The sequence below is a fragment of the Balaenoptera musculus genome, chromosome 12 (assembly GCF_009873245.2).
Source record: "Balaenoptera musculus isolate JJ_BM4_2016_0621 chromosome 12, mBalMus1.pri.v3, whole genome shotgun sequence".
NCBI lineage: Eukaryota > Metazoa > Chordata > Mammalia > Artiodactyla > Balaenopteridae > Balaenoptera > Balaenoptera musculus.
Window position 1 is genome coordinate 32,467,259 of NC_045796.1, and position 26,629 is coordinate 32,493,887.

Sequence of the window (26,629 nt, forward strand, 5' to 3'; positions counted from 1 at the left end):
TTCCTGTAAAAGAGCTGAGGTTAATTTTATATTAGAACGCTTTAAAAAATTTTTTTTTCTTTTTACCTAATAGCAAGTAATTGGGATGGATACCTTTCTACCAGAAGTAGTTCTCCAACATTTTTTGGCTGATGAATCTCAAAATATATATACAAAAATAGTAATGCTAAATTGGAAAATTTCTATTTTACTACTGTTTATCAGCAAAAACCTGTTTTTGATTGTTATTTCTGAAATGCGAACTTGAACAACTTATGTTTCAAATAATTAGCTAAACAGATTGGATATTCTAATAGCTAAAAATCTTCTCTCGGTAGTGAAGGATTGACACTCCTTGGCCTTGATCTATTTTTCCTGGAATAAACTTAGAAAACAGATCCAGGCAGACACACAGAGATACTTCCCAAGTTCTGTTAGTGGGCATTTTGGTACATATAGTTATTGAATCTTGCTTCTGGAGAATCTTTCATATAGTTTTATGAGACCACAGAAAAAAATGTGCAACAGAATCATAAATTGTGGTTCAAATAAATGTCCACGTTCCCAAATGCAGTGATTTAAATTTAGTGAATTATTACTGCATGATAGTTGTCAGAGTATCTTTTAGCTCATCAACAACTGAGTACTTTTTCCAAGTAAATCCGAAAAATGTGCCCGGTTATGTAAATATTTCTCAAGTCTTGCCCCTTGTCGCAGAGAATTTATACAAGTGCTGAATAAATGTGATCAGTGTCGTTTAATGCCTGAGAGAAATCACTCCTCTTTCTGGAACACTGTCCTTTTTAGCCTTTGTTTTAAACTATGAGGTTTTTATAACTCTTATGTTGCGAATTTTAGAGCTTAAAAAGAGCAGTAAACCACTGCTTTTTCTTTGAGGTATATAAACTGTGCTCAAGGAAGCCCACCATCTTGTATGGGCAGTTAGCGCAGAAGGTTATAGTAGGTCTGTATCTGAAAACAATGATTTTCACAAGGAAAAGCAACAAACATGGCACAGTAATCCATTATTTTTCCTTTTGTGTTTTGGACACTGTAATTCATCAGATGGGCAAGCCATCAAAAGGATTACTGTGTTGTTGTGAAAAATAGGAGGCTTTTCATGCCAGTACATGACCAGGCAGCTAGGGAACTACTTGGATAGGGCTTATGTTCTTTTCTTCCCCCAGAGCAAAGCTAGGCTGTAACCTGGTACTGAGCTTTATTTTCCCCACCACACCATCAATATACCTTTTTTTGTTGTTGTTGATATGTGTTATGTTTTCTTTCTCCTGTTTTTAAACAGGCTGTTAAAATATATAAATATTCTTCACTTTAAGGTTTGACAAATTAAGTCTTTTAGTGATTATGTAGAAAGTAAAAATCAATGTGATACCTAAAGATCAAATATCAAAATAAAAATCAATCTAGGATAGCTATTTTAGAACAGTGAGATTCCAAGATTTGCACGATCAAACCAGAAAGGAGGCAAATCAGTCATTGAGAGCACTAACACCCCGGATGCATGTGAGAGCAGGGGAACTGATGATTTCCTGAAAGTGGAAAGTATAATCAGGGGCATTACAGATTGGGTCATTGGGGAAGGAAGGCATATCTGAGGAAGAACCATTTCAGTTGAGACTTGAAGGATGAGAAGGAAGCAGCCATGAGTAGAACAGGAGATAAAGCATTCCAGGTAGCAGGAGTAGCAGGTCTGAAGATCATAAGTTTAGGGACAGCTTGATACATTCTAGGAACAGAAAGAAGGCAAGTGTAGTCAGAGCTGACTAGTGATAAGGAGAGGTAGGCTGGGAGCAGGTCACACAGGGCCTTGCAGGCCACATTCTCTTGGTGCCGAACGTGGTTTTTATTCTAGGAAACCATTGAAGGGTGTGTGTTATACATACATACACATGTGTACACATTTATACAAGCACATATGTGTACAGTGCTATCTTTAAAAAAAAAAAAAAATCACTTGATGCCATGTCCAGAACAGTTAGAGAGGATGAGAGAGGAAGCTCAGGCCGACTGGTCAGGAACAATCCCGTGAGAGTCGTGGTGGTTTTGTCTCAAATGGTAGTAGACCTATTAGCCATTGGCACCATAGGTTCTGTGCCTTGGGCCTGTAAACTTCTCAGGGTTCTACACGGTTTAAGACCTGACAAAAATTATTAGCTGCAAACTGAAATCGTTAAGTGTTTAACAAAAGTATGCAGGGTCACTATTTTGCCAACTTCATTATGTAACTTTAAATTGGGTATTCATTAAAATTTTGATATCATTACATTTGAAGCCATTTCTAGGTCAGAGTTTCTCATTTTGCAGTAAATCTCTGAGTATAATGGGTGCTTAGAAACCGTAATCATAGGTTAAAGAGTTAACTCATACTCATATACTTTCCAAGGAAAAATTGTTAAAATCTTTTTAAAAGTCAAAAAAAACCCTAGAAAATAATTATATTTAATGTACGATGTGAATTCATTTTAATGTTTAATATGATTTATTGTGGGCTTTCCAAAGTATGAGTGTTTAAGAGCCGTGAAAGTCTTAAAAGGGACCTGGGTGGTAAAATAGAGGTGGAAGGAACTGGCCACATTTAGAAATACATCCAAGGACTCTGTTGGACTTGCTGGTTGTTGAGGGGTAAAGGAAGAGACTTCAAGGTATCTGACTTGAGTAACTGGGTGCAAGCATGAGAGTGTATTTGGCAAAAAGTCAAGACTGAGAAGAAGGAAGTTTTGGACAGGGCAGGTGAGGGGTGTGGATCAAGAGGCTTCTAGTAACACATGGATTCGAGGTCTAGGTGTTGCCCAAGTTCAGTATGGTGGGTCACACACAGTCTCTGCCCTCCAAGAGCTTGCAGCCTAAAGTTAAACACTGGGCTTCCCTAGGGGCATGGGGCCACAGCAAGCCACACTGTGTCAGGAAAGCGCTTTTTATGCTGGTGAAATGACCTCAGTGGTTTCTTCTTTGGGGAAGAAACTACAGATGGACAGAGGCTTTTGCCGGTTGCTACTCACTTTGCCTTGTTGAGATTTGAGGCCATCTTGGGTTGATCTGCCATATGACAGAAAATGTCAACACGATATATGTTCCTGCACATCTGTAGGATAGATGAAGGGAACACATAAGGCCAGATTTGCTAAGGCAGAGGGTTTCTATGTATTAGACTTACTGTAGGTCAAGTTGAGGCATTCAGGAGGGAGGTTAGAAAAATGAAAAATATTAACATAAACATAGAAGTTGATTCTCTAAAATCTACTCTTACTGTCTTGTTGCAATTTCGAGTGGTGTTCTAATTAAAGGTCCCTTTATGGAGGAATTCTTAAAACTTACTGAAGCAAATCATTTTAATAACTAGGTAATGAATTGTTGCGATAGGTAGATTCAGAAATAAGTTCAGGCAAGATTAAAGAGACTCCAGAGAATTAAAATACTGCTCACATTGTAATTCTGACATAGTGCCCTGACTCTGGTGTTTCATCTGGTCTTAGAGCTCCTTCTACTGGCCAATTCTATGATCAGTGTCTATCCTTCAAAAATCTGTGACTTGAGAGCTTGGTCTAATTTATTGGGTTACAATTCAGAATACTTCTAGAGTTTATTAAAAGTTTAAACATGAGTTTATTTGATATGTTATTTTCATGATCAAACAGTGTTCCCGTTTCTATTAATTGTCTCTAAGGTGCCTGTTTATCTGGGAAGGGGGGGCGTTCATCGAATTTTATCGCTTAAGTGTCCTAAAGCAATCCGTATGATCATTCTCAACTAGCTCTGATTGGTATTGTGGACCGAAGTCTTACGAAGGATTTTCCTGGCCCTGCTGGGGAGGTTTCAGCACGTGGCCCTGGAGCTGTGAGCCCTGCTGTGGTACAAGATGGTGATGGCAGCAGGGACATTAGAAGCCCAGCTAAAACCCCACATGTGCAACTCACTGAAGGAAAGGTATGGTAAATTAGTCGAATACGTGGCTTTAAATGTGTACTTAGACAAGAGGCTGTCTATTGCATTTGTTGTTTCAGAACTCACATATCTTTTAAAATCAGTCATTGTATGTTCTGTGTTGATAAAATTTCCCACTTTTCAAATATGTGTATGCTCTTGCTGGTTTGGACTGAGTCTCTGAGCTTTTTCTGGTTGTTGGTCAAAACAAAATATTTCAGCGTAAATTACCTTAATGCAAGCAAGTAATTTATTGGTCTTTTGTCCATCCTTATAATCATCCTATTTAATTAAGCCCCCAATTATAAAAGCTGTGATGATTTGAAATTCATATTTGGTTTGTTTCAAGTAAAGTTTAATGTGTAGCCTATGTCTTGATTATTTTATTGTAGTATTGACTTGAATTTTTTGAAAGAAGAAAGGTGGTCTTTATGAAAATATGATTTTTCATTAATAATCTACCACTGATGAAGAAGAAAGTTTTAAGTAATTGTTTTTTGAATACTGAGTGAGAAGATGGTGTGTTGCTTTCAGTCTTCTTTGGTGCGTATACCATAGTGAACAGAGAAGTAACCTATATTGTGTTTTCAAACTTGTCGGGGTTGTTTTATATTACCTTGGGCAAGTATAGTCACTTAGAAGTTGATTTGAAGTGGCTTTGAGTTCTTCAGATCTCTTTTCCATGTCTGCACAAAGCAACTTTTGAATGGGTAGCATTGGAAGTAAACATGAAAAAGAAATGAAATCATCCTGTGGATTTATAATGTTTTCAAAATTTTAACTTTGAAAAATTTAAAGACGTGCAACATGAATTTATAAAGAACTTGCTAGATGAGGTAACTGCCAGTGTCTCAGGATTTCCTGCACTGACAGCCCCCAACCGCAGCAGAGAGGAGGGCTCGGGCACCATGGGGGCCCTGTCTTATGCTACAAGGACAGATGCTTCTGGTAGCACATGCCATCAGATCCTCTTCATTCCTTTGTTAAAAAATTTGTGAATATCATATTCCACAAAGGATTTGGTTAAAAATTAGTTTAGAATAACAGGAATCACAGCAAACAAGGTATCTATCAATAACTGAAAAGTTGTCAGGATAGGTTATGATTATGCTACCAAGACACCCAGGAGTGGCTACTTACATCGGAAACAGGAGAGCTGAGAATCTCAGAAAGTCTGTGTTCCATTCTGCCTAGATAATGTGATACAAGAGAAAAGTTCTTTTAAATTCCAAGGGAAATTCTGCCTGTTTTTGGTAAACGACTGGCCTTTTCACTAATGCTTTCAGTGTTTGTCAGCGACCAGGTTCAAAAGTAATAATGCTATTTGAGTTTCATAGGATCCGTTTGCAACCAGTTGAAAAATAATAATTAAATCAACCTATTACCTATAAATTGTATGTGATAAAAGTAGTCCAGTTTTCCTGTTTTATAAATGGATCGTTTAATTCAGTTTCTAATGACACTGTGTTAATACAATCCTTCTGAGTAAACGTTTTCACTAACTACCCATTTCTTCTTCTCTCCTCTTTCTCTCTCTTGCTTTTGGTTCTCCTTTGAATGTATCCGCTGTGTAATTTCACATTCAACCATGGGTTTGCTTGGAGAATAGCTTATTTCCATGTGCCCACCTTCACCACTCATCCACTGTGCTTCATCTCTTTCCCCAAACGTGTTGCCAGCCCCTGAGATGGACTTGCTTTCAGACATTTCGGAGGAAGACCCCTTTGGGGAGGCCGATCAGCTCACACTAGGCAGCTTAGAGCTCCCTTCCACGGGCGAAACATCAGAGCAGGGGGGTTGTGATTCTGGCTTGGATCCTCTTGAAGCCCCTCCCGAGACTGACTGTCCTCCCACCCACGAGAGGCCTCTAAAAGAGGCTGAGAACAGGGATTCAGAGTTTGGGTACTTCTTCAGTTTCCGCAGACGCTTTCCACCTCGCGTCCCCTCACTGCTCGATGAGGATGGGTACCTTGCCTCCCCCAGCCTCCCCAAGGTCTGGGTCTCCTTCCTCCCCACCGACGTCCAGCAGTACGTTCCCATCACCTCCCCTTTGTTCCTTCCCTCCCTCATCCTCATTTTTGGGCTCCTTCTCTCTGCTTCTCAGTCAGTGCCTTTTTCTCTCACCTTTTCCCTTCCTCTGGCTCTATCCCTCTACTATCTGGAGGCAAAAGCCACTTCCTTGACTGTTTCTTATGACTGTGACTTGAATGACAAAACGGAGGAAGAGGAAGCAGTTACTGGCTCTCCTACACGAGCTTTAAATCTGTGCGGTCAAGAGCACTCCACTTCGTCTTATACCCTTCCTAATGTAGAGTGTAAACATGTGCATAAATTCCATCACTGGTTAACCTCAAAATAGTATGATCTGCACACTTTTCACGCACATCGTTTTAGTACATGAGAAATGAGTGTAATTAAACACTTTACTTCCACTGATATTAATTGACTAGGGCCACACATTCTAAGTTAAGAGCAAAGTTGTAGGATTATTTTATAAATACCTGAACCATACTAGGCCATAAAAACAAGGAGAGGGGGACCTATGTTGCCCTTAATAATCTGTTTTGGGTCTGTCCATTTTGCAGATAAATGTTAATGCTGTTCCTTTAGGATGGAAACTTTATTTTGATATAGAACTTAGGATGCACTGGACATAACTGTAATTGATATGTATTAGTAGAATTCCTTAGTGTTATTATTCCTCTGTTAGAAAGCCAAGCTTGTTCTTGCATTTTTGAGGATGCATCTGTGACATTTACTCCTGACATGCGTAGGTCTAATCTCAGAAACTCCTTGTCTCCCTATTATTGTAGCATTTGGAGCCCAGATGAAGTTCAGGTAGTTTGTTTTCTTTTCTTTTTTTTTTTAAACTCAAAATCATATATAAGAGTCACCATCACGTATTTTGTAAGGAAGATACTATTCTGTTATCTTTTCTTTAAGAAATATGTGTGAAAAATGAACCATAGTATTTTGAAAATTTAGACTCTGTAGCACTAAGGTTGGACTGGACCTCTTAGTGTTCTTTTATTTAAAGTTAGGTGTCTGGTTTGATCTGAGGATTTTTGCCCCAATATAGGGCTACCTCTGCAGTACTAAGCAGTGCTCACACTTATAGTAGTTTTTGATTTGTTTTGCTAAATGTGGTCTGGGGACTTAGTGTCCCATATCCGTGGTTACTATTAATACATAAAATAAATCACAAAATTTAGAGCAAATCTAAAGAAAAATGTGAAGATAATTAGGCATAGTGGGAGAATCCATGATTCCTGAAGGTTACCTGAAGAATGCCAGATTGACATTTTCGAGAATTAAGTGCTGACCAAGGAATTGGAAGATGATTCTTAGCAAATTGTTGAGTGGCTGTGTCTAATTTTTCCCTGCTGATCAAAAGATACTCTGAGTTCCCTGCTTACCTCTCAAAAATGCTTGAATAGTTTAAAAAAAAAAAAAAAGCACTTTGAACTCTCGGATTTGACACTGGCATTACAGTAAAGAAGAAGAAGAATATGTATAATCCTGCTATAAATGAACATGTAAAGGTTAAACTATTTTCCTTTGGTATCTGAACCAATATTTTTCTTTTATGCTATTACCTTCCATGAGTCAATAGTCATCAGTATTTATGTTAGTTTTAAATGTACAGATTAATTCTTTGGGTCATTAGATAACTGAGAATTGTCCAACTATGAAAAAATATTCTTGCTTAAAGAATTTTATGCAAGAGAAGTGGCTATAAAATACAAGAATGTTTTTAACTACCCACCATTTTATATGAAAGTAGCAAAATAAACCAGTTTCCCCCCAAGGAAAGAAATCTGTGTTAAAAAACTAAATAATAGGGTGAACATTTGTCCCTGATAGAAAGTGAAAGCCAAAATTTACATCATCACACTTTGCCCTCACCACTAGTTGATGTAGATGTTTCAAGTTAGAACAGATTGAATTATGCCATTTTTACACTCTCGTGTTTTCATTCCTGAGTCAAAACATATTAAAAAGCAGCACATAATCTAGGGACTGAGAAAGAGTGAAGCTTCCATTCTCCATTCCACCTTTGCAAAGGACCATTTCCATCATTTGTACAACACTGTAGGTGAAGAAAGACCAAAGTGGCTTAACGCAGACCAAAATCTGCATCTTCTGAGGGCCAGACAGCGAAGGTTGGTAATGCTGGTTCACCATTTAAGTTCAAATACAGCTTCTTTGCACTGATGGTAGCATTTTCCACTAATACTCCCCTTCTCTCTGGCTGCTTGCTGGGTGACTTCCAGGCGAAGACGGAAGAGGAGGAGACGCAGCTGGAGGAGGTGGATATTTTTCCCCCAAAGTTAAATACCTGGTAGCTGCTGCCTGCCATTATCATTGTGCGGGAGGTGGAGCACTTTTAGGGTTTATTTGTGAGTTTTGCTCGTTGTGGCTTCAGGTTCTTAAGGTTTTTATTCCTCTTTTATTTTAATGTCTTAGACTCTCCAACTCTGAGTCATTTCTGGTGCTTGCTGATTGATACACTTATGTTTATTTGCCTTTTCCCCCCCCTGTGTGTGATTTAATTTCACAGAAAAATTCCTTGAGAGTAGAAGGGGATAATATTTATGTCAGACATAGCAATTTAATGTTGGAGGTTTGTATAATTTAAGAAAACAACTCTGTCCTAATGGCTGCCAGGCTGCTGTGAACGGGGGGGGGTCACGCACAGGCCGGCTGGCTGGCAACTTTCAAGCACAGTGCACGACATGCATGGGGGAGGTTCACCTTGGGAGTGCATGTTACCAGTCCAACTTTATTCTTTTAAAGTGGCTTAGGTAGGAATATATCTACTAGAAGTTCTCAAAGTGACAACTGGGAAAAAAAAAATTCTGTGTAATCAAATGAATAAAGTTTTTATTCATTAATCTCGAAGTTCTGCAGGTAAACCTATTTTCTCCTAATGGGCTTTCTCCAGGGTTTAGAGTGTGAAGTAACATGATCCCATCCTTAATACACGTTCACCAAAACAGATATTTGTCGATCGGCATTAAGTCATTTGGCCCTGTGTCCACAATTTTTTTTTTTTTGGTGGGGCGAGAGAGTGCCAAAATCCATGCAATTAGGAATGTGGTCCACTTAAAATCTTCCATTTGAGAGTATGCTAATTAATGGGTTTGTTTTGATTAAAAAGAAAGAATAAATGAAAGAAAGTAAGAAAGAAAAGAGGAGGAAAAAAAAAAAAACCTAGCCACCCAATTAGGAATGTAAAATGTATTGTATTCCCCGTGTCACACGAGAACGGTTTTTTGTTTCTTTTTCCCCCTTCTTTTAGAGTAGTACATGGCAGTGTATTCAGTGGAGAACCGCAGTCCTCAGTAATTTGACTAATCCGTTCGGTTGCTTTCAGCAGCTTTGATAACTGTTGGAAATGTATTTTTGCATAACTTACTAAAATGCTCTAAAGTGTAATACGTAACATTGCTTTGAACAAATGCAAGAAATGTGCCTGATCTCAAGCCACAGTCATTTTTTCATGCCATGCAAAGATTTTTAGATTTTCATGAGATTTTGCAAATGGCGATAGCAGCTCGTAGATGAGCTACGATGCTTGTGCATGCATATGGAACATCTAATTTAATCAGATGCATGACCTGTTTCTCTGGGAGGAGTGGGATTGAAAGCTATAATCCACAGGTGGCCCCATGATTTTTGAAATATAAGAAAACATTTAAAATTCAGTTAAAACTGTTTTCTGAATACTGCCTTTTATTTCCACAAATATCATTTCTCAGGGCCAATCTAAAAAATCCCACAAGTGACATCTGTCAGGGCCTATTTCGGTGAAAATTGACCTGGTAGTTTTCCTCGCATCTTTTTATAAGGACTGTTTGGTACGTGGGTGGCCGGACCCCGCATTTGTGCTTGGCAAGTACGTGAAACCAATATGACGTTCATTTATTTTAGAGAAAGGCCAAACAGAAGCAGCCTCTGGAAGCTGTTCCGTTTATTCCATAAGGATTAAAAACCATTGCTGGAATTTCCTGAAAAAAGCCAACCGTTGGTCCCCCTACCCCTTTTATTTGGGATGATCCTGGACTGGATTCCTGTCAGGCCAAATGGGCTCTGAGTCCACCTTTCTCTATTTTCACTTGCTTCATTATATTACAGCGTGCAACTCTGGTAGTAACCCTAATCAGAAAGGTAAATTTGCAGGAACAAAGTCATGGGCTGCATTTCAAATCCAACTATTAGAAAGAAGGGTGATTGGCCATGTTGAGTATTAGTTCCATAGCCTCTTTCTACTGATTTCTTAAACAAATCTAAACAGGGAAGAAGTCAGAACCCTTTAAGACAGGAATCACAAAAAAATTGCACATTGGTTTTATTTTCAAATTTGGACAAACTCATATTCCTAGGTGATGATATGGCTTTTGAGACTTGGCATTTTTCTTGCTTTACTGTGTTTTTTTAATCATAAGTTTACTTTGTCTTATTTTTTGGTTTCGTTTTTTATTTTTATCCTATTGGGTTTTTTTTTTGTTTTTTGTTTTTTTTCCTTTTGGATTTTTCCCCCTTTATTACGTTACATATTGCTAGGACCTGGATAAGGCCCAGGAGGAAATACTGAAACACCAGGCTAGCATTAGTGAACTCAAGCGCAATTTTATGGAATCCACACCCGAACCACGCCCTAATGAATGGGAAAAACGACGTATCACACCTCTGTCCCTACAGACACAAGGGGTATGTCACTAGCTATTTGTTGGCTGTATGTCTCAATCCAGCTGTTCAGTAAAACTTAGGTTGCTAATCTTATTATGTTGATTCTCAAGAAGTTACAAAATGTTCCCTTTTTTTAAAAAAATGTAACTGCTAATAATTTTTAAAATACTAAATATTTATTAATAATGTGTAATACTTATTGACGTAGTTCTTGGGTAAATTGTATGAGTTTCGAAATACCTTTAGAATAGTTTCACTATTTTACTCAAGTAAATTGGTAGTAATGAATTGTTACATAGGGCGACTTAGAAACTGACGTATATTGTATTTAGTAAGTTAATTATTGACTTCTGAAATAAGAGAGTTTGTTTAATAATTAAAGAATTAGTAATTAAAGGGATGTAGGAATGTAGACCATATTTAGAATGGTTTAAGGTAATTACTGTGAAGATAGTTAAATTTAGCTTTAAAGACTGATGAGCCCTGTTGAAAACTTGTAAAATGTTAATTATACAACTTAATACTGAAACTTCTTAGTAATGAAATGTAGATTAGTACTTTAAGAACATTTTCACCCATAACATCTCTCCAAACTCATTCTTATTCTTTCCATGGTTTATTTCTCTTCGCCACCACTATAAGCATTGCCTTTAGAATATATTCTCAAAATATTTCTTCATTCTCATCTATATCTGTTCTTTTTGATGCTGCAAAATCTCTCCTGTTGTCAACCAAGAACTTCATGGGCTCGTTTATTTTACCTGAGGGAGACAGTGATCATGCTATATTTAATATGCAGTTTTAAAAAGTGTGTTCAGGTGTTACCCTACAATTTACTCTTTCCTCTTTTCCTTTCACCCCTCTCTTCTCCTTAAATTCATCACCTAGTCTGACTTGAATGTTACCAAATTGTAGGCGTTTGATTTAGATATTCTTAGGCTATTTTTATTCACCTTTTCTTAAAAAGCAAAGCTGTTGGTTACTTTAAATTTCTAAGTTTGTGACAGTGAAAGGAAAACAGCTCTTTAAAGCAGATGAGCAAAAGTAATTGCTAAAAACTGAAAAAGCTTTTGACAATATTAAGATTTAAAACACCATAGCAGGGTCTTCTGAAGTTGTATACAACTTTAATTCTTATTTTCAGCTTTTCTGAAGATGTTACTGTCCGTATTTCAGAATCAACTCTAGAGCGTTGTGTTTTCTGGGGGAACAGTGTCTGATGACGTGCTGGGATTGTGTCCTCCCTTTATGTGCCGCTTCATCTGGTTTGTTCCGCTGACCCACACAGTCGTTTTATGTCTGTGTTGCTATAGATGTAACGTACTTGTCTTATTTGTTGATCATGTCTATTGTTTAAAACAATAGAGCAAAGGAGACCATCTTTTCAAGGATATTTTATCCATGACGGAGAAGCATCAGATGGCGGCCGCATGGACAGTTGAAGAGAAAGCCCAGGAGGCAGACAAGGTGTTCACCTTGCATCCTTGGATCTACTCTTGCTTTTTCCCCTTTTCTTTTATTCCTGTCCACAGCCATAAGATACTCCTTTTTCTTTGTGTATCAACCTAAATTTTTAAAAATAAACTTTTGAGTGCTTAAAAAGTAAAATAGAAACATAGGATCTTTAGATGAGAAGCACCACATTGCAAAAGTACTTTATTTGGAAATCCACAGTTTGAAATGCAGACATCTCAACCGATTTAGGTGATAAATGACCCCTAATTTTGATGGATGTGGCTGGCAGTTGGGAAACCATGATTTCACACGAAAATGCACTGTTTGTACAACGCACACTGTGGTGGTGTTAGAGTAACGAATTAATGTGTGATTTAGGTTACTGTTTTACTAATTACATTTGGAAACCTTTTGAATTTTTATTTTTAAGATTTTCAATGGGCTAAAAGATTTTGGTGTATGCGAGCAGCCCCTCGGATCTCTCTGTGCTCCTGCATATATGAAATATCTGGCATTACTAGGGAAGTTAGCTTTCCGTTGCTTTTACATTGTTATTCTTCTATCTCTAGTGATTTTGCTTAGCCAGCTGGTCAGCTTGTTGTTTGTTGGGACTAGAATGCTTAGAGTCTAGTGGAGGAGATAGCAGACATGCAAATTAGTAACTAGAAAATTTGGAGCGCTAAGAAGTGTTAAGGAGATGAAATACTTGTCGAGTTAGAAGGTGATTGGGAAGGCTTGGGAAGAGATAGCATTTGAGTTGAGGCCTTAGTGATGAGGAGGTGGACGTGTGAAGTTTTTTCCATGTGTAAGGAAGAGCAAATGCAGCCCCAAGACAGGAATTAATTTAAAGGACTGAAAGACCAAATGACAAGGTCTGAAAAAAGTCAAAGAGGTCAGACTCCCGATCTTGGCAGGATCTTCAAGAACATATTAACAATTTGGAGTTACGTTATAGGAATGATGGGAAACCACTGGAGAGCTTCAAGCTGAGTAGTGCTATAATCCCACGTGTATGACAAAGACCCCTCTGGTGCTGGTTGAGGAATGGATTATAGGGGATGGGAACGAGAGCACAGATCGGAATAAGGAGAAAGTGTTTCCCTTCCACCAAGTCTGATTTTGTTAGTCGGCAGAGAGTATTACTCATCAGAACATACAGTGGGATGGTGGGGAAGGCAGATTAAGTGGAAGATGAAGCCTTGCGCTAAGAGTATCTGAGATCTGGTTGAGATGAAATATTTGTGGAACACTGCAAATGAGAAACATAACGTCATAAAGCTAAACCAAGTGACATCTTTATATACTTTAAAGGTTAGCTTGAAATCCAAAGCCAATCAGATTCTCCGTGTAAAATGATGACTTTAACATCATATGCTTTGAAATATTACATAGTTTTGAAAATCTATCCTCCTTAGAAGCGAGTCAGATGACATCATTTGATCAATTTAAAATGATGTCTTTGCAGTAGGAAACTGGAATTTTGGTGAAGATGTTTAAAATGATCATTTTTTCTGGATGTCATCGTTTAGGGGAGTGTACGGTATAAACCATGTACAGTGAAAACCATCCATTCGTTATTGTAGAAGTTACATTAAAATGATGTTATGTGAAACTTAAATCTGGAATTTATCCACTGTTCAGCTCCTAAACGGTTTATCTACGCTTGAAGTTACTGCTTCTTTCTTATTCTTTTCCTCTCCAGCACATGCAGGAAAATAACGTATTTATTTAACACACATATGGACTGTTGTAACTGCAATCATCCATTCACCCAACAAACATTTTTTGACCACTTACACTGTATCCGCCCCGCGCCAAGTAACACTTCATTGCTATTAGTTGAAGGTTAAGTCTACTGGAGTGTTTTGACTTTTAACAGAATATCTTTTAAATTTCTGTCTTTGTTGCATCTTCATTTTGCTACTTAATTTTTCAGGGTTTCTTGATTATCTTTAAATTGCAGTCCTTAATAAAATGTAAAATAAATTATGCATAAGAGTATAATTTGAACAAGTTTTCCAAATGTCTATAATATGTGTTTTATAGATTAAAAAAAAGAACAGTAATAGTTTCTTGTTTAGAAATCAGTACATCAAACTTTCAAAATGGTTTCGGTACATTATGAATAATTTTGAGAGTAGAGCAGAAAACTGGAAACCAAATCATTTAGTCTTTAATAGGCAAATAACTATTGTATATCATCTTATGTATTGTGAGAACTATGACACACTTGAACTTGTATAAAATATGAGTTTATATTTTATATAGAAACTCCTGTGTCTAGTAGAGATTACATACACTGGACTTTTAAGGTAATTTTGGAGATATTTTATTGAATAATTAGATGCATGGCACTTATTTAAACTCCCCAGTGATCTTTTACCAGCTAGGACACCGTCTCCACCCACCCGACCCTAGGGATGGTGTAATTTTATGGAGACTGTAATTAAGCTGAAATTGTCCAGAAGCTTTTTTTTTTCTCTCCTGAGTATTGTGCTTGCGCACCTCGCCCTCCTCATCTCCTCGTACCTACCCTTCACCCCAGTTAGTGCACTGTCCCAAGGGGCATCCCAGAATGCCATTCATTTATTCATTCATTTTATCTGTCTTTAAGATCTCTGAGCAGTGGGTTTTATTAGGAAGTATTCTTGCACACATCTGACGTGAGGGGGAGCTTCATGGTGACTCTTAACCATTGGCATTCTAGGTACCTGGGATAGTCCCCAGCTTTCCTGTTGTGCCCTCAGGCAGATTAAGGACTGTCATTTAAGGGCCAGAAATATGAAGATTAAATTCGCCTTAATAGCCTTTCAGGGATAGATGATTTTTACATTGCTCAGAGTTTCCCCCTCTGAGTTTGTCTTCCTGTTTAGAGTTTTTTTTTTCTTTACCTGTTTCTTGTTGAAAAAAAAAAAGATACTGTTTCTTCATTCCATGGCATATTTAGCATGTCTGAGGGAATTTCGGTGGGTTACTGTCAAAGCGCTTGCCGTACAGACAGAGTGGTACGGGGCAGGGGAGAGGTCATAGGAGCTGAAATGGTTAGTGAAGGCCATACACATAATGTGGAATATTAAGTGGACCTCAGAGAGATGACAAAATTGGCAAGGCCCAGAGTGCCTGGGGAAGGGCACTGGAGGCAAGGGGTTAGGGACACCCAAGCACTAACACCGAAATAAGTGTAGCAAGTGCAGGGGCCACGCCGAGAAGCTCCCTCAAGAATATACGGAGCAGCGTTTGACGGATGAGTGGGTTGGTCATGCTCAGCTTGTGATAAAGTTTCAGTGAGAAACTAAAGAGTTGTAGCTTGTTTCTGTAGGTTAGAGCTATCAACGACTCTCAGGCAGGGTGGAAAGCTGTCATTCAGGCCAATGGCCACAGACGCCTGCTGCAGAATCTTTTAGAATCCTTGCCTTTCAATTTATGCTGCTCTGTGATTCTTTCTTGCGTAACCTTTCCTTTCAGTAGGTCACTGCTGTCTGTTCTGACTTATTGTTAACTCTTTGTTCTTCCTTTTCTGACCTCTCTAGAGCCTAGAAGAGGAGATATCATCAATTTTGTTTAGTGACAAGGGCTTTTCTGGTAGCATGAAAGCCTCCTTCACCTCAGCCAGCACTTGGACAGCAGGGGGCACTGTTGTGAACTCCAGTGCGCCTTCTGAAAAGCTTTCTTCCTCGCCCTTCTCACAGTTGCCTGAGGTGCATTTTACTTTGTTTCCCCTGTTTTTAAAAGCCACGTATAAGAGTGATTTTTATTTTTTGAGTATTAAGGAAGCTCTTCCTCCAGTGCTTTCACTGGTGCAATTAACTCTTCCTGGGAGAAACATTCAAGAAATAATGACAGAATTTGGACTTGAGGAAAAGATACTGATTGGATGTTTCTCTTGCTTCCTTTCCCTCCACCCCAATTCTGCCTAAATTCAGAGAATCATTTAAATCACTAAGGCCCAGAGTCTGAGTTGTTATGTGGAGGGAAAGCTTCAACCAAGTAGAAGCTAAGTATTTTTTGCAGAAAAGTTTTCAAAGCCTAAATGTCTTTTAAACATCTTCTGATGGTTTATTATTTTAAAAATCCTGCTTATATGGAAAAATTCGAAGTGCTTGCCATACTCAATGAAATAATTATTTTCATTTTTTGGAATGACCCCTAAGGGATTCCCTGAACTTGGGCAGAACCCATCTGGCCATTTGAAGTTAAGTAATAAAAATAATGATAATGAAATGTCTCCTTTAGAAATGTTCTGATCCCTGGATATCTTTATTTATACAGAAGTTTATAAGTAGGTACAGCTAAATGTTACCCCTTTACCAAAATAGATTTAGAGATTTCCAGTTTAACATCTGAAACCTCTGGGCTTTCAGTAAACTTGGAAGGATGGCTCTCTTGGTCTGTCAGTAACGTGATTTACATGGTATTAATTTTGAGCAATGAAAACGTGCCCTTACCATGCCTTTAAGAATAACAGGGCAGATCAAAGACAGTGTGTGAGTATCTGTTGATAGGTGCCCTTTCAGGACCTTTTGCTCATGGTTGTCCGTGTTGCTGGAGCAGATCAACATGAGGTCGTGTTATCGGTTACAGGAAACAGCTCCAGTCCAGTTAGTGTCTGGGCAGCTTCACAGCAAGGTCTCTTTCTGCCCAGAGGGTTCAGGGGTGCAGTGCTCTTCATTCAGCATCGAGATACTTTCTTGAATAAGTAGGACTACTATCTCTAGGTGAATTTTTAAAGTTAGAGCACAAGGCATTAGTGCTACCCGAATGTCAAAAAGTTGGCTAGGCTTTATGTAAAGTTAAAAAAAATAAGGAAAATTTTAATCTTTAAAAACAGACTCCTTTGTAAGAAAGTTGCTACCCTGATTATCAATACTATAGCATAGGAAGTTGTATTACTAATGTATTTCGTCTTCAGGCATTTATTGAACGTTTAGGTACTGTACTTAACTGGAGTAAATCTACTCCCCCAAAGTAGATGCCTGCAGGGGCTAGCAATGTGCATCTCAAATGATAAACTGGGTCCATTTCAGTTTTCAAATGGAGGAGCTAAATTCTAAGAGAAGACACTTGGAGCCATAACTGACATCCACCCTAATATTATAATATCCCTTTTGCTAATCTATCGCACAGTTTGGGATGTTAATAACTGTTTCTGAAATGACAACATTTTTATGTTAATAACTATGTGAGATAATTATAATTTTGCCAATTAAAGCTGATTTTTCAACAAGCCAGCAAAAGACAAAGGCATCATCTTATTAATACTATATTCATTTAGGAATTAGGGGTTCAGGCCAGAATTTTTTTTTTTTTTTTTTTTTGTCTGATTAAAATCAAACTGTCGAATAGATTTTAAAAGTCTTAACATTTAAACTTTAAAATAATGAGTAAGCTCTGGTATAATTCCATTTTTTCCCCCTACCTTTTCAACAAGAAGGAGCTTATAGGTATAAGTATAATAAAACCATTTCATCTCTTTGGGAGGATGCTAGCTGTTTTTGTGTTTTTGTTTCCTTCCCTAAGCTTCTTGCATTTGTCTGGATTGTCCTTCATGTGACCTCGGGCAAAGGTTTTTGTAGCTGTTGATTCTTGCTGTTCTGTCTTTGCGGTTGTCGGATGTTTGTTTTGGTGGGCGTCGAGGAAAACCTTTATTGATTCTGTGTCCTCGGTTGCTTTTTGTTCCGCAGAAATGCGCTCCTGAGTCCGAAGGGCCTTGCGCCGGAGCCAGCGATGCTGTTAAGGTTCTCCCCTTTTCCATGTTAACACCATTGCCCGACGTTTCCAATCCTGCTCACGTTTTCACCCGCTTCCCTTTCAGTCCACCACCACCATCATCATCATCTTTGCTTTTCTCCATGACATGAACCTGCCGTCGGTTAATTTTGCTTGCCGTCGTTTTGATTTATTCATCTATTTTTGTTTCCCCCTCATCCATTTTTGTTTCTGTGCAGAGTTCACTTGAGACTCTGAATATAGTGGAGGAGAAGAAGCAGGCAGAGGTTGGGAAAGACGAAAGAGTAACCCCGGCAGAGATGAACGGTAAAGAGCCGTCCCCTGGGCATGGTCCTGGGGAGATGCGGAAGGTGGAGCCGGGGACGCAGAAAGACTCCACCTCCCTGTCTTCTGAGAGCAGCAGCGAGAGCGAGGAGGAGGAGGACGTGGGGGAGTACCGGCCCCACCACCGAGTGCCGGAGGGCACCATCAGGGAGGAACAGGAGGAGTGTGAAGAAGAGGTGGACCAGGCGCCCGGCCAAGCAGCCGAGGTAGTAGAGAGGCAGGACCCAGTGCCGGCAGCCAGCGTGCTCACCCGAGCAGGTGCCAGCGTCGGCACGGTAGAAACAGTGACTCAGGAAAAGGTAGCGGGCCCCCAGATCCCTGCCCCGAAGAGTGTAAACGAAGGCGCCGTTCAGCAAGACGTGGGCGAAGACACGGAGGACGAGCAACAGAAAGTTAACGGAGAGGTGGCTCCCGTTGACATTGATGTTTTGCCGCAGATTATCTGTTGTTCAGAGGTAAATGGGAGACCCCAGCGGGAGCTCATCGCTAGAGCGGTTTCTCAGGTGGAGCACACCTGCCTCTCTTCTTCTCCTGTCCTCCCAGGTCTCCTTCAGCTTCTTCGACAGGATTCTGATTTCGATCTCTCACGGGAGGAAGGGGGAAGGCCCTGCTTTGTCGATTTTTCTGCCCTCTCGGGTCACGGTTTCTGGCGTCTTTACCGCAACTGGATCACCCGATAAACTTTCCAACAGCAGCCTGTCGGTTTTTCCCTTCTCATTTCACATTGAAATTTTTCTCTGCATGTTTTTGGATGTTTTCAGTGGTTTATCTTTTAGTTGCACTGCCTCCTCACAATGCCTTTTTGTTCATTAGAAAATGGTGTATGTAGTGTTGAAAAACGGTCAGTGTGTGTGTGTTGCTGGTGTCACGACTGGTTTTGACCTTCTGGCTCATTCTCTCTTCAGTTTAAGATTTTCAGAGTGGCCGCAGGCTCCGATCACCGTGATGCTCTGAATTCAGCATCTAGCCCTGATGAAAACATTATTTCTTGAATACCCCTGGCATTTCAGGTTTTAGATTCCAGGGATTGTACCGTCTGGTCAGGAGACTTAGCTTTCCTTCTGGGCAGCGAGAAGCTAACAGGAGGATACCCTTCTCTTCTCGTTCTATCCTCTCATCAATTCTGGATTATTTGCAAGTTTGATTATGTGTTTTGTGAGTTGTCTCCATTGGGTTTGGGTCTTTTCCTTTTTCTCTTCAAGAAAGAGCACTTTCCATACTCCTCTTAGATTAAGTCTTGGTCACTAGGTGCAGTGTCTCTGATTTGGGAGTTAAAGTTATGCTGAGGGAGGATTTACTTCCGTGTGAGTGTTCCTTGATTAAAATTAAATGCCGACAGTAGAGGGATTATCCATATTTGCTCTCTTTCATGGGGTAGAAAATCTTGAAGTGACTTTGTCTTGAAATAATTAACTGGATTTATGTTACTTTTAAACTTCCGATTTCACTTCAGAGAAGATATTTTGAAAGTCTTTGAATGCTTTGAACTATTATTTTCTGCATTTAATATACAGGTTATTCCTCTTTAAATAATTACACTTGGGAATTTTCTCTCAAGGAAAGCACTGTAGTGTTTTGGTAGTAGTATAGTCTGATGGTGTATTAAAGATACATGCTCAGCAGACTTAACAATGTTAACAGGCCGTGACCATCTCTTTGAATGTTTTAAATGGTTCAAAGCATTAATGCAACAATGGTGGAGTGACTCTACAGATATAACGTTTTAACTTATGTAATACAGAAGAAACACTGTAAGATTTAGACAGGTATAACTGAAAACAATCCTGCTTGAAGATATTCTTTCTGAAAATGGGATCTCCTTGTCAGTAGGGCAGAAAAGGCTTTTTGGGAAAAGAGCAAATCTTAGCCTACTGACCAACTGTGCCAATTAAAGGCACACACACAAACCTTACAGCCTTCACACAAACTATATGCTTCTTCAAACTGTAATAAAAATCGAGGCAGGTCACTTCTCATCGTTCATTCTGTTTTGTTTTCTTTTCAATTTTATCATTACTTGCTTAAAGCTAAAGTTTCCATATCACTGTATGCCAGGCTTGACACGTAAGTAATCTGGGACCATCATAATTTGAAGCCTACCACAATTTAGGGAGCTATTATGCTAGCTTATTCTTCGTATATATCTATACACATATATATGATATTTGAAGGAAAGTGTTTTTCTTTTGTTTTAGATTATTTCCTTTTACTCTTTTCTTTTGTTCATGAGTATGTGTTTGGATATATTTCTTACAGTTATTTTTGAAGGCTCCATTAAGCACTTTTACTTTATTACCTCTAGAATTTATGTTTCCCTTCCTTTTCACTTCAGCCACCAGTGGTAAAAACAGAGATGGTAACAATTTCTGATGCCTCACAAAGGACAGAAATCTCCACCAAGGAAGTCCCTATTGTCCAAACTGAGACCAAAACCATCACATATGAGTCTCCGCAGGTACAAAGTCTCTAGACTTGGACTGTTTGAGTTCTTTTTTACTTAGTCTGTTTCTGTTTTCATTCTCTCTTCTCCTAGTTTGTGTTTCTGACTTTGACATAGCTTTTTATATCTCCATTTTATAACTGTACTTCAGCAACGTAACTTGCTACAATCAAAAAGGTGACCCAGTAATTATGGGGGGAAGCGTACATGTGATTTTTTAGGACGGGCAGTACCAATGTTGTTCTTATTATTCTTATAAGCCATTTCTGGCTTGATGTATCCAGGAGTGTTTATGTACACTTGGGAAACAGATCATCTTACAAAGTTTGTTGGATCTCATTTAATTTATGGATTCGTAGAATTTAATTTAGGCTTTTATCCCCTCCTCCAACTCCACGAAGACAGAGCCATTCAACTCACTCTTGTTTACAAGTACACACATATGCACACACACCTGTGCTTCTCCTCATGTGGGATTATTTTCTGAAAACATATGTTGCCATTCTTATGTAAATGTGATACTGTGCGTCTAAATAATTACCAGATTCGTGTGTTTGATTTTAGGTGTTCACACACTGATTCTGTAAAGATTTGAAATAAGATATTTAACCTTAAGGGTAACAAAAAAGGGGAAAGTAGTCATCATTTCAAAATGGAACCGTTTAGAAACTGGGACAACTCTTTTTTCAACTGAGAAATTTAGTGTTCTAGTAGGATTGTACCATGGTGGAGGATGGCAGATTATTGTCCTCTCGAAATATTTTTTAAAGGCGTAATGTGTTTATGTGTGAAACATTCCTTAAAATCATTTTAGATATGCTCTCCGTAAATGTGCGTAGATCCCACATAAGCACAAATAGGTTTCTTATGAACGGGCGTGGTAGGAGAGCGTGTACTCATGTGTTTCTGTTGTGGTAAGTGCCCTTGTAAAGAAGTAGAGGTGCGTGACCCAAGTTCGAGAGATCTCCTAACTTACAGTAAGAAAGACTGCACTTTCCAGTTATTTCCTGTCAGTGTCAGGAAACTGGCGATAAATGTGTTTGGTGATCTTAGCATAAACTCGTAGCCTATTAATGTGCTTCATTATTTCCCTTGGTAAACTCTAGAACTTTCTAGTATCAAAGCAAAGAAGTTAAACCCTATATAGACATAGTATAAGATTTATATATAAGCTATATATGTACACACATATATAGAGTGCGTGCACATGTCTGCACACGTGTGCATACGTATTGAAATACATGTAGCCGTGTATATGCACAAACTATTAGAGGAACAATGTCATTTCAAAAAAAATCTAGAGATAAGCAATTAACCAAATCGCTTAAGCTTAGTCTATCCTAGTCAGGTTCTGTTGCTTAGTAATCTGAGAAAACGTTTATTTTTACCCACCTGTGCTTAAAAAAACAACAAACTCAGCACTTCTGGTCACTGTGGAAACTTCTCTGCTTGGTTCTCTGCTTTCTTCTTCTAGCTTCTGCGAATGGCCCTCGGTCAGATTTTCTCACGACTCCCCTGTAGATTTCAGTCCCACCTTCTACTTCCATTCTTCGTTTTTTCTCTCTCCGCCCAGGGTTGGCTTCTCCATGTGCATTTAGCCCTTGACTTTACTCTGTTGAAATGCCAGCCAATCTCTGATCAGTAAATCACCACTACAGACATGCAGAGGATAGGCAGCTAGCATCTTCTGCCGACTCCTTAGATCTTAAAAGCTGCATGTCTGATGGGGAGGGGTCTTCCCTGACAACGTAACGGAAGTTAAGCCTTACTTTGTATTTTCCCCCCAACTCTCCAAAGATTGATGGCGGGGCTGGTGGTGACTCGGGCACGTTACTGACTGCGCAGACCGTCACCTCCGAGTCCGTGTCGACAACGACAACCACACACATCACCAAGGTAAAGCAATCCAGGGGGAACGTACACTGCCAACAGAATCTTTCCTGAATGGTTTCTTTGTTCCTATTCACACTTCCAATTATTACGCACAGTGCCAGTGGAATAAAAATGCCTAGATTTAAAGTATGCAAGAAACTGGGCTCCACTGACATTTGTACTTAAACCAAATTGCAAATGTGTAAAGTACAAGGGGGTAAAAATATGTTCTAAATAGCTCTACTTAAGACAGCTGTAGGAGCAGAGGGAACCTAATAAAATTGGAAGCCTAGGTTTGGTAAGTACAAGTCAGCTCTCCTGACTGAAGCAAAGAAGTGAAGACTGCCATTGAAAATTTTCACCGAGTTGTTCAAATCATGTAAATTTCCCCCATTGATTTAAGATACTAGTATGTCGATTTGGAGCATTTCTCCAGATCACTCTCTAAATGTTTAACACCTGATGGCCAGCGATCCTCAAAGTGTGGACTCTGCACTGTCACCTGCAATCTCACCCAGGGACTTGTTAGCAGTGTGAATACTGTGACCCCACTCCGGATCTTCTGAAACCCCGGGAGTGTTTAGGAAGCCCTCCACGCGATTCCAGTGCGTGACGCGGTCATCACCTTTCTAACCCAGCATTATTTTCCAGTAGTTCCTTTTGCTTCTACTTCTCATGTTTGGTTAGTGCTTGAAGGTCTCAAATGTATCCCTTGTGCCCTCCTCACGCCGCATTTCAACAACAAAAAAAACTTTATGAATTAAAAAATGTCCCATAAGTGCAAAGATGGTATTGGTGTTCATTTTAAAGCATATCCAGTTATTAAGACCGAATGATCTTAGCGATCAGCCTTGTTTCTTACAGTTAAGTGCAATACCTGTGACTGTGTGTAAATTTATCAGTGTTGTAGAGGTTGGGTGTGCACTTTCTCAGGACTGGGTGGTGTTTGCTCATTGTGTAGAGTGTCACGGGCATATGATCTCTCAGCCTCTATCATGCCCCAGGCTCTGTCACCTCGCTCCAAGCCAGTCACTCTGTAACTCTGTGGGCAGTTCACCCAGGAGCTCCTACCCCCGGGTCCCCTCACAGCCTTTGTTCAGCCACGTTACATGTTCATGTCACAGCCACGTGCAGAATCAAATCAGACATTGGATGAAAATCTTTATATCACCCTCACACCTCTTACCTATCTTAAACCAAGTCCAAGTCTTCTTCTTCTTTTTTTTTTTTTTTATTATTGCACTAAACCAAATGAAGAAAATCACCAACTGGATCTGTATGATGCCAGTCAAACAATTTCCCAAACCTAAACCAGATGCCTAAATTATTAGCATTCCTTATAAACTCTACATAAAACAAACAACTATTTCTCCTTTGCTCGCTTCTTTTCAAAAATTGGCCAATTGGAAGTGAAGAAACTCCGGAAACTGTAACGGAATGTGCCAGTGGAACTGTTTGGATTAAATGGCATCTGTTGCATCTTAGTCTCACCTGAATCTTGATAAGATAGTTTTTAAGGTTGCTTTCAGTTTAGGAGTGCTTACAGATGATGCTACACTTCGAACGATCGGATTCTCTATGGAACTTAAAGAAATTTCTAGAACATCAGTCTTCCCTGAATTGCTTAACGATGATCAGAAGGTCTAGGTGTGCGCCATCTCTGTTTTCTCTGATTATGTGTAAACATGTTTTAGTGATTGCTAATCCTCCCTCCCTTCTGTTTCTTTATGACCTTTAGACTGTGAAAGGTGGAATATCTGAAACAAGAATTGAAAAGCGCATCGTGATCACGGGAGATGCAGATATTGATCACGACCAGGTAAAGACTTGAGGTTCTGGTTCTGAAACTGGCCACGTTTATTTTCTAAGTTTCTGTCGTCATGTCACGTCCCTGTGTCAAACCGCTTCTCCCAGTACCTCCTTCCTAGATGAATGCACCTCCTAAGCTTGGCATAAAGACCCTTCACAGCCTAAACACAGCCTGTCCTTTCAGCCTTCCTAGCACTGAATTAGCACAAAATGTGGGTTGTTTTTCATTTCACACTAGCTCTACATGCACCTTTGGCTCACAATAATCAAGAGGATTTTTGGCAACCATCGGGCATTCACGTGGGCCTGGTTTAAAGGCAAGTCAACAGTTACTGAAAAATAAATGGCAGTTAAATGACACTGGCTTCCAAAAAAATAAGGAAAGCCACTAAGTTTGACTTATGCCCGCTTTCAGGAACTTATCAAGTATTTTTTTAATAGCATTAGAAAAGTTGGGCTATTTACCTCTAGATGTTTTCTCCTAGTTATTACTATTATTGAGGGGTAGGAAAAGGTAATATAAGGTCTCTTACAAAGTGAAAATTTATATGTATTCAGAAAAGATTTTTTAAAGAATTGTACTTCCACTCTGTTAAGCTGAACAGGTGACGAATGGAACTGCTGGAGACTTGGAGAGTAGCTTTAATTTTAGACTGCAGTCCCAAGTGATGATAAAATTTTTTGTTTTGTTATTTTCTGAGTGATTTTAACTCAACTTTAAAGGAGACCAAGCTCTTTTCCTTTTACAGTAATTTGAAGAAATGGAAATGTTCAGTTGACCATCTCAGCTGGGGAGTAGGAACAAATGATAGTCACCCAGCTTTGAACACAGAAGTTTTAGAGAACAACATTTCTCGTTTAAGAAAGGCTTGCTATAAGAAAGGCCAAACAGGAATAGATTTTCTTCTATGCCTAAAAAGAAAATTACTGTTTTTTAAAACTCCTGTATACATAATTTTACTTACATATTTCATAATGTATTTTTTGAAATTCCTTGAGAGTTATTATAGGTTAAAAGGTTGCCCTGACTCTGAATTTTGACTTAGTAATAGCGCTTCATCGTAGATGACTATACATGTGTCTGTTCACCACTAGAAAATGAATTACCTGTGTGGAAACCAAGCGTCTGGTTTCCCATATAGAGGATTTATTCTACTCCTCTTCACTGGGACAGTTTTGAGTCGCTCTGACCTTAAGTTGGAGCAAACCCTATTCTTACTCTTTTTTCCTCTGGGACTCTCGCTCAGCATTTATTGAATTTCTACAGTGTGCTGGGCGGGAACCCACATTCTTTGGCCTGATGGAAGGTGAAAACCGGGGTCCTCTCCCAGCCTTTGTTTCGTCTGCCCTCTGTCTCCACCAAACAAGGCCCTTTCAGGGTTTCAAATGCCACTTTTTCCCTTGAGGGTTTACTTGCAGGTTTTATTTTATGTGTATTCTTTTGTCCTGTTTTTCCTGAAAACTCAAATCTAGATAGTACCGCTTCTGAACGGCAAATATTAAAAACACAGTCTGCAATGTAAGTTCCAAAATAACACAAAATAACAAAATTCCTAACTCTTCCATTAGAAGAAAATCATGACGCTGCAGCTTTAGCTGTTGCTGTGAGGACGCACACCTTCAGCCCATTTTAAAACTGAAGTGGGGTGAGGGGGCGGGGGAGGGATAAATTGGGAGTTTGGGATTAACAAGTGCACACACCACTATGTATAAAATAGATAAACAACAAGGGCCTACTGTATAGCACAGGGAACTATAGTCAGTATCTTGTAATAACCTATAAGGGTAAAGAATCTGAAAAAGAATAGATATATGTATATGTATAACTGAATCACTTTGCTGTACACCTGAAACTAAAAACATTGTAAATCAACTATACTTCGATTAAAAAAAACCCAAAAAAACCCAAAACTGAGGTCAGATATCCAAATGAAGAGAACAGATATTTACCTTTTTCATGTTTATTTATAAGATGTCATAAACTTTTTTGAGTAAATGTAATTGTGGCTTCTGGTATGCTTGTCACCAGAAGCTCATGATGAGTTTGCTTTCCCCTTAAAGCCTGTAAATGAGATGATGGAACTATTTAAAAGTAAAGGAGGGAAATTAGTTCCCTGCCAAAAACTGATGTTGATCGTGCAGTGACTTTAATGTCATTGACACCTTTTCAGTTCCTTGCCTACATTAAAGGAATTTTAATAGTGGAAGGAAACCCTTCATCTGAGCAGGATAGGAAAAGAAGGAATCTCTTTTGTGCTGGCAAATGAAAGAGGCGTGCTTCTGTAGAAACTCGCTTTGCAGGTTCTACACCCGGTGCTAGTCGTGGCTCTCAGCTCCATACCCGGGAGGCATAAACAACACGGCAAAGTGTATTTCTTTCTAATAAAA

General features: G+C 39.1%; 1 protein-coding gene across 23 annotated transcripts in view; it reads left to right on the forward strand.

The window, feature by feature from the left end:
- EPB41L2 (erythrocyte membrane protein band 4.1 like 2) overlaps positions 1-26,629 on the forward strand; it is a 214,412-nt gene that overhangs the window by 165,403 nt on the left and 22,380 nt on the right. For 8 of the 23 annotated variants that reach the window (XR_005022103.1, XM_036870867.1, XM_036870869.1 and 5 more), the window contains 11 exons: positions 3,752-3,924; positions 8,196-8,231; positions 8,483-8,545; positions 10,489-10,635; positions 11,980-12,081; positions 15,600-15,767; positions 17,751-17,804; positions 18,015-18,575; positions 20,453-20,575; positions 22,358-22,456; positions 24,171-24,251. Coding sequence is in view for 22 of the 23 variants with exons in the window: in XM_036870867.1 (XP_036726762.1) it covers positions 3,752-3,924; positions 8,196-8,231; positions 8,483-8,545; positions 10,489-10,635; positions 11,980-12,081; positions 15,600-15,767; positions 17,751-17,804; positions 18,015-18,575; positions 20,453-20,575; positions 22,358-22,456; positions 24,171-24,251 (1,607 nt within the window). In the remaining variant the exon portion in view is untranslated. Of the gene's footprint in view, positions 1-3,751; positions 3,925-5,530; positions 7,421-8,195; positions 8,232-8,482; positions 8,546-10,488; positions 10,636-11,979; positions 12,082-15,599; positions 15,768-17,750; positions 17,805-18,014; positions 18,576-20,452; positions 20,576-22,357; positions 22,457-24,170; positions 24,252-26,629 lie in introns of those variants that run through there. The other 15 variants (XM_036870885.1, XM_036870886.1, XM_036870887.1 and 12 more) reach the window with 13 other exon arrangements.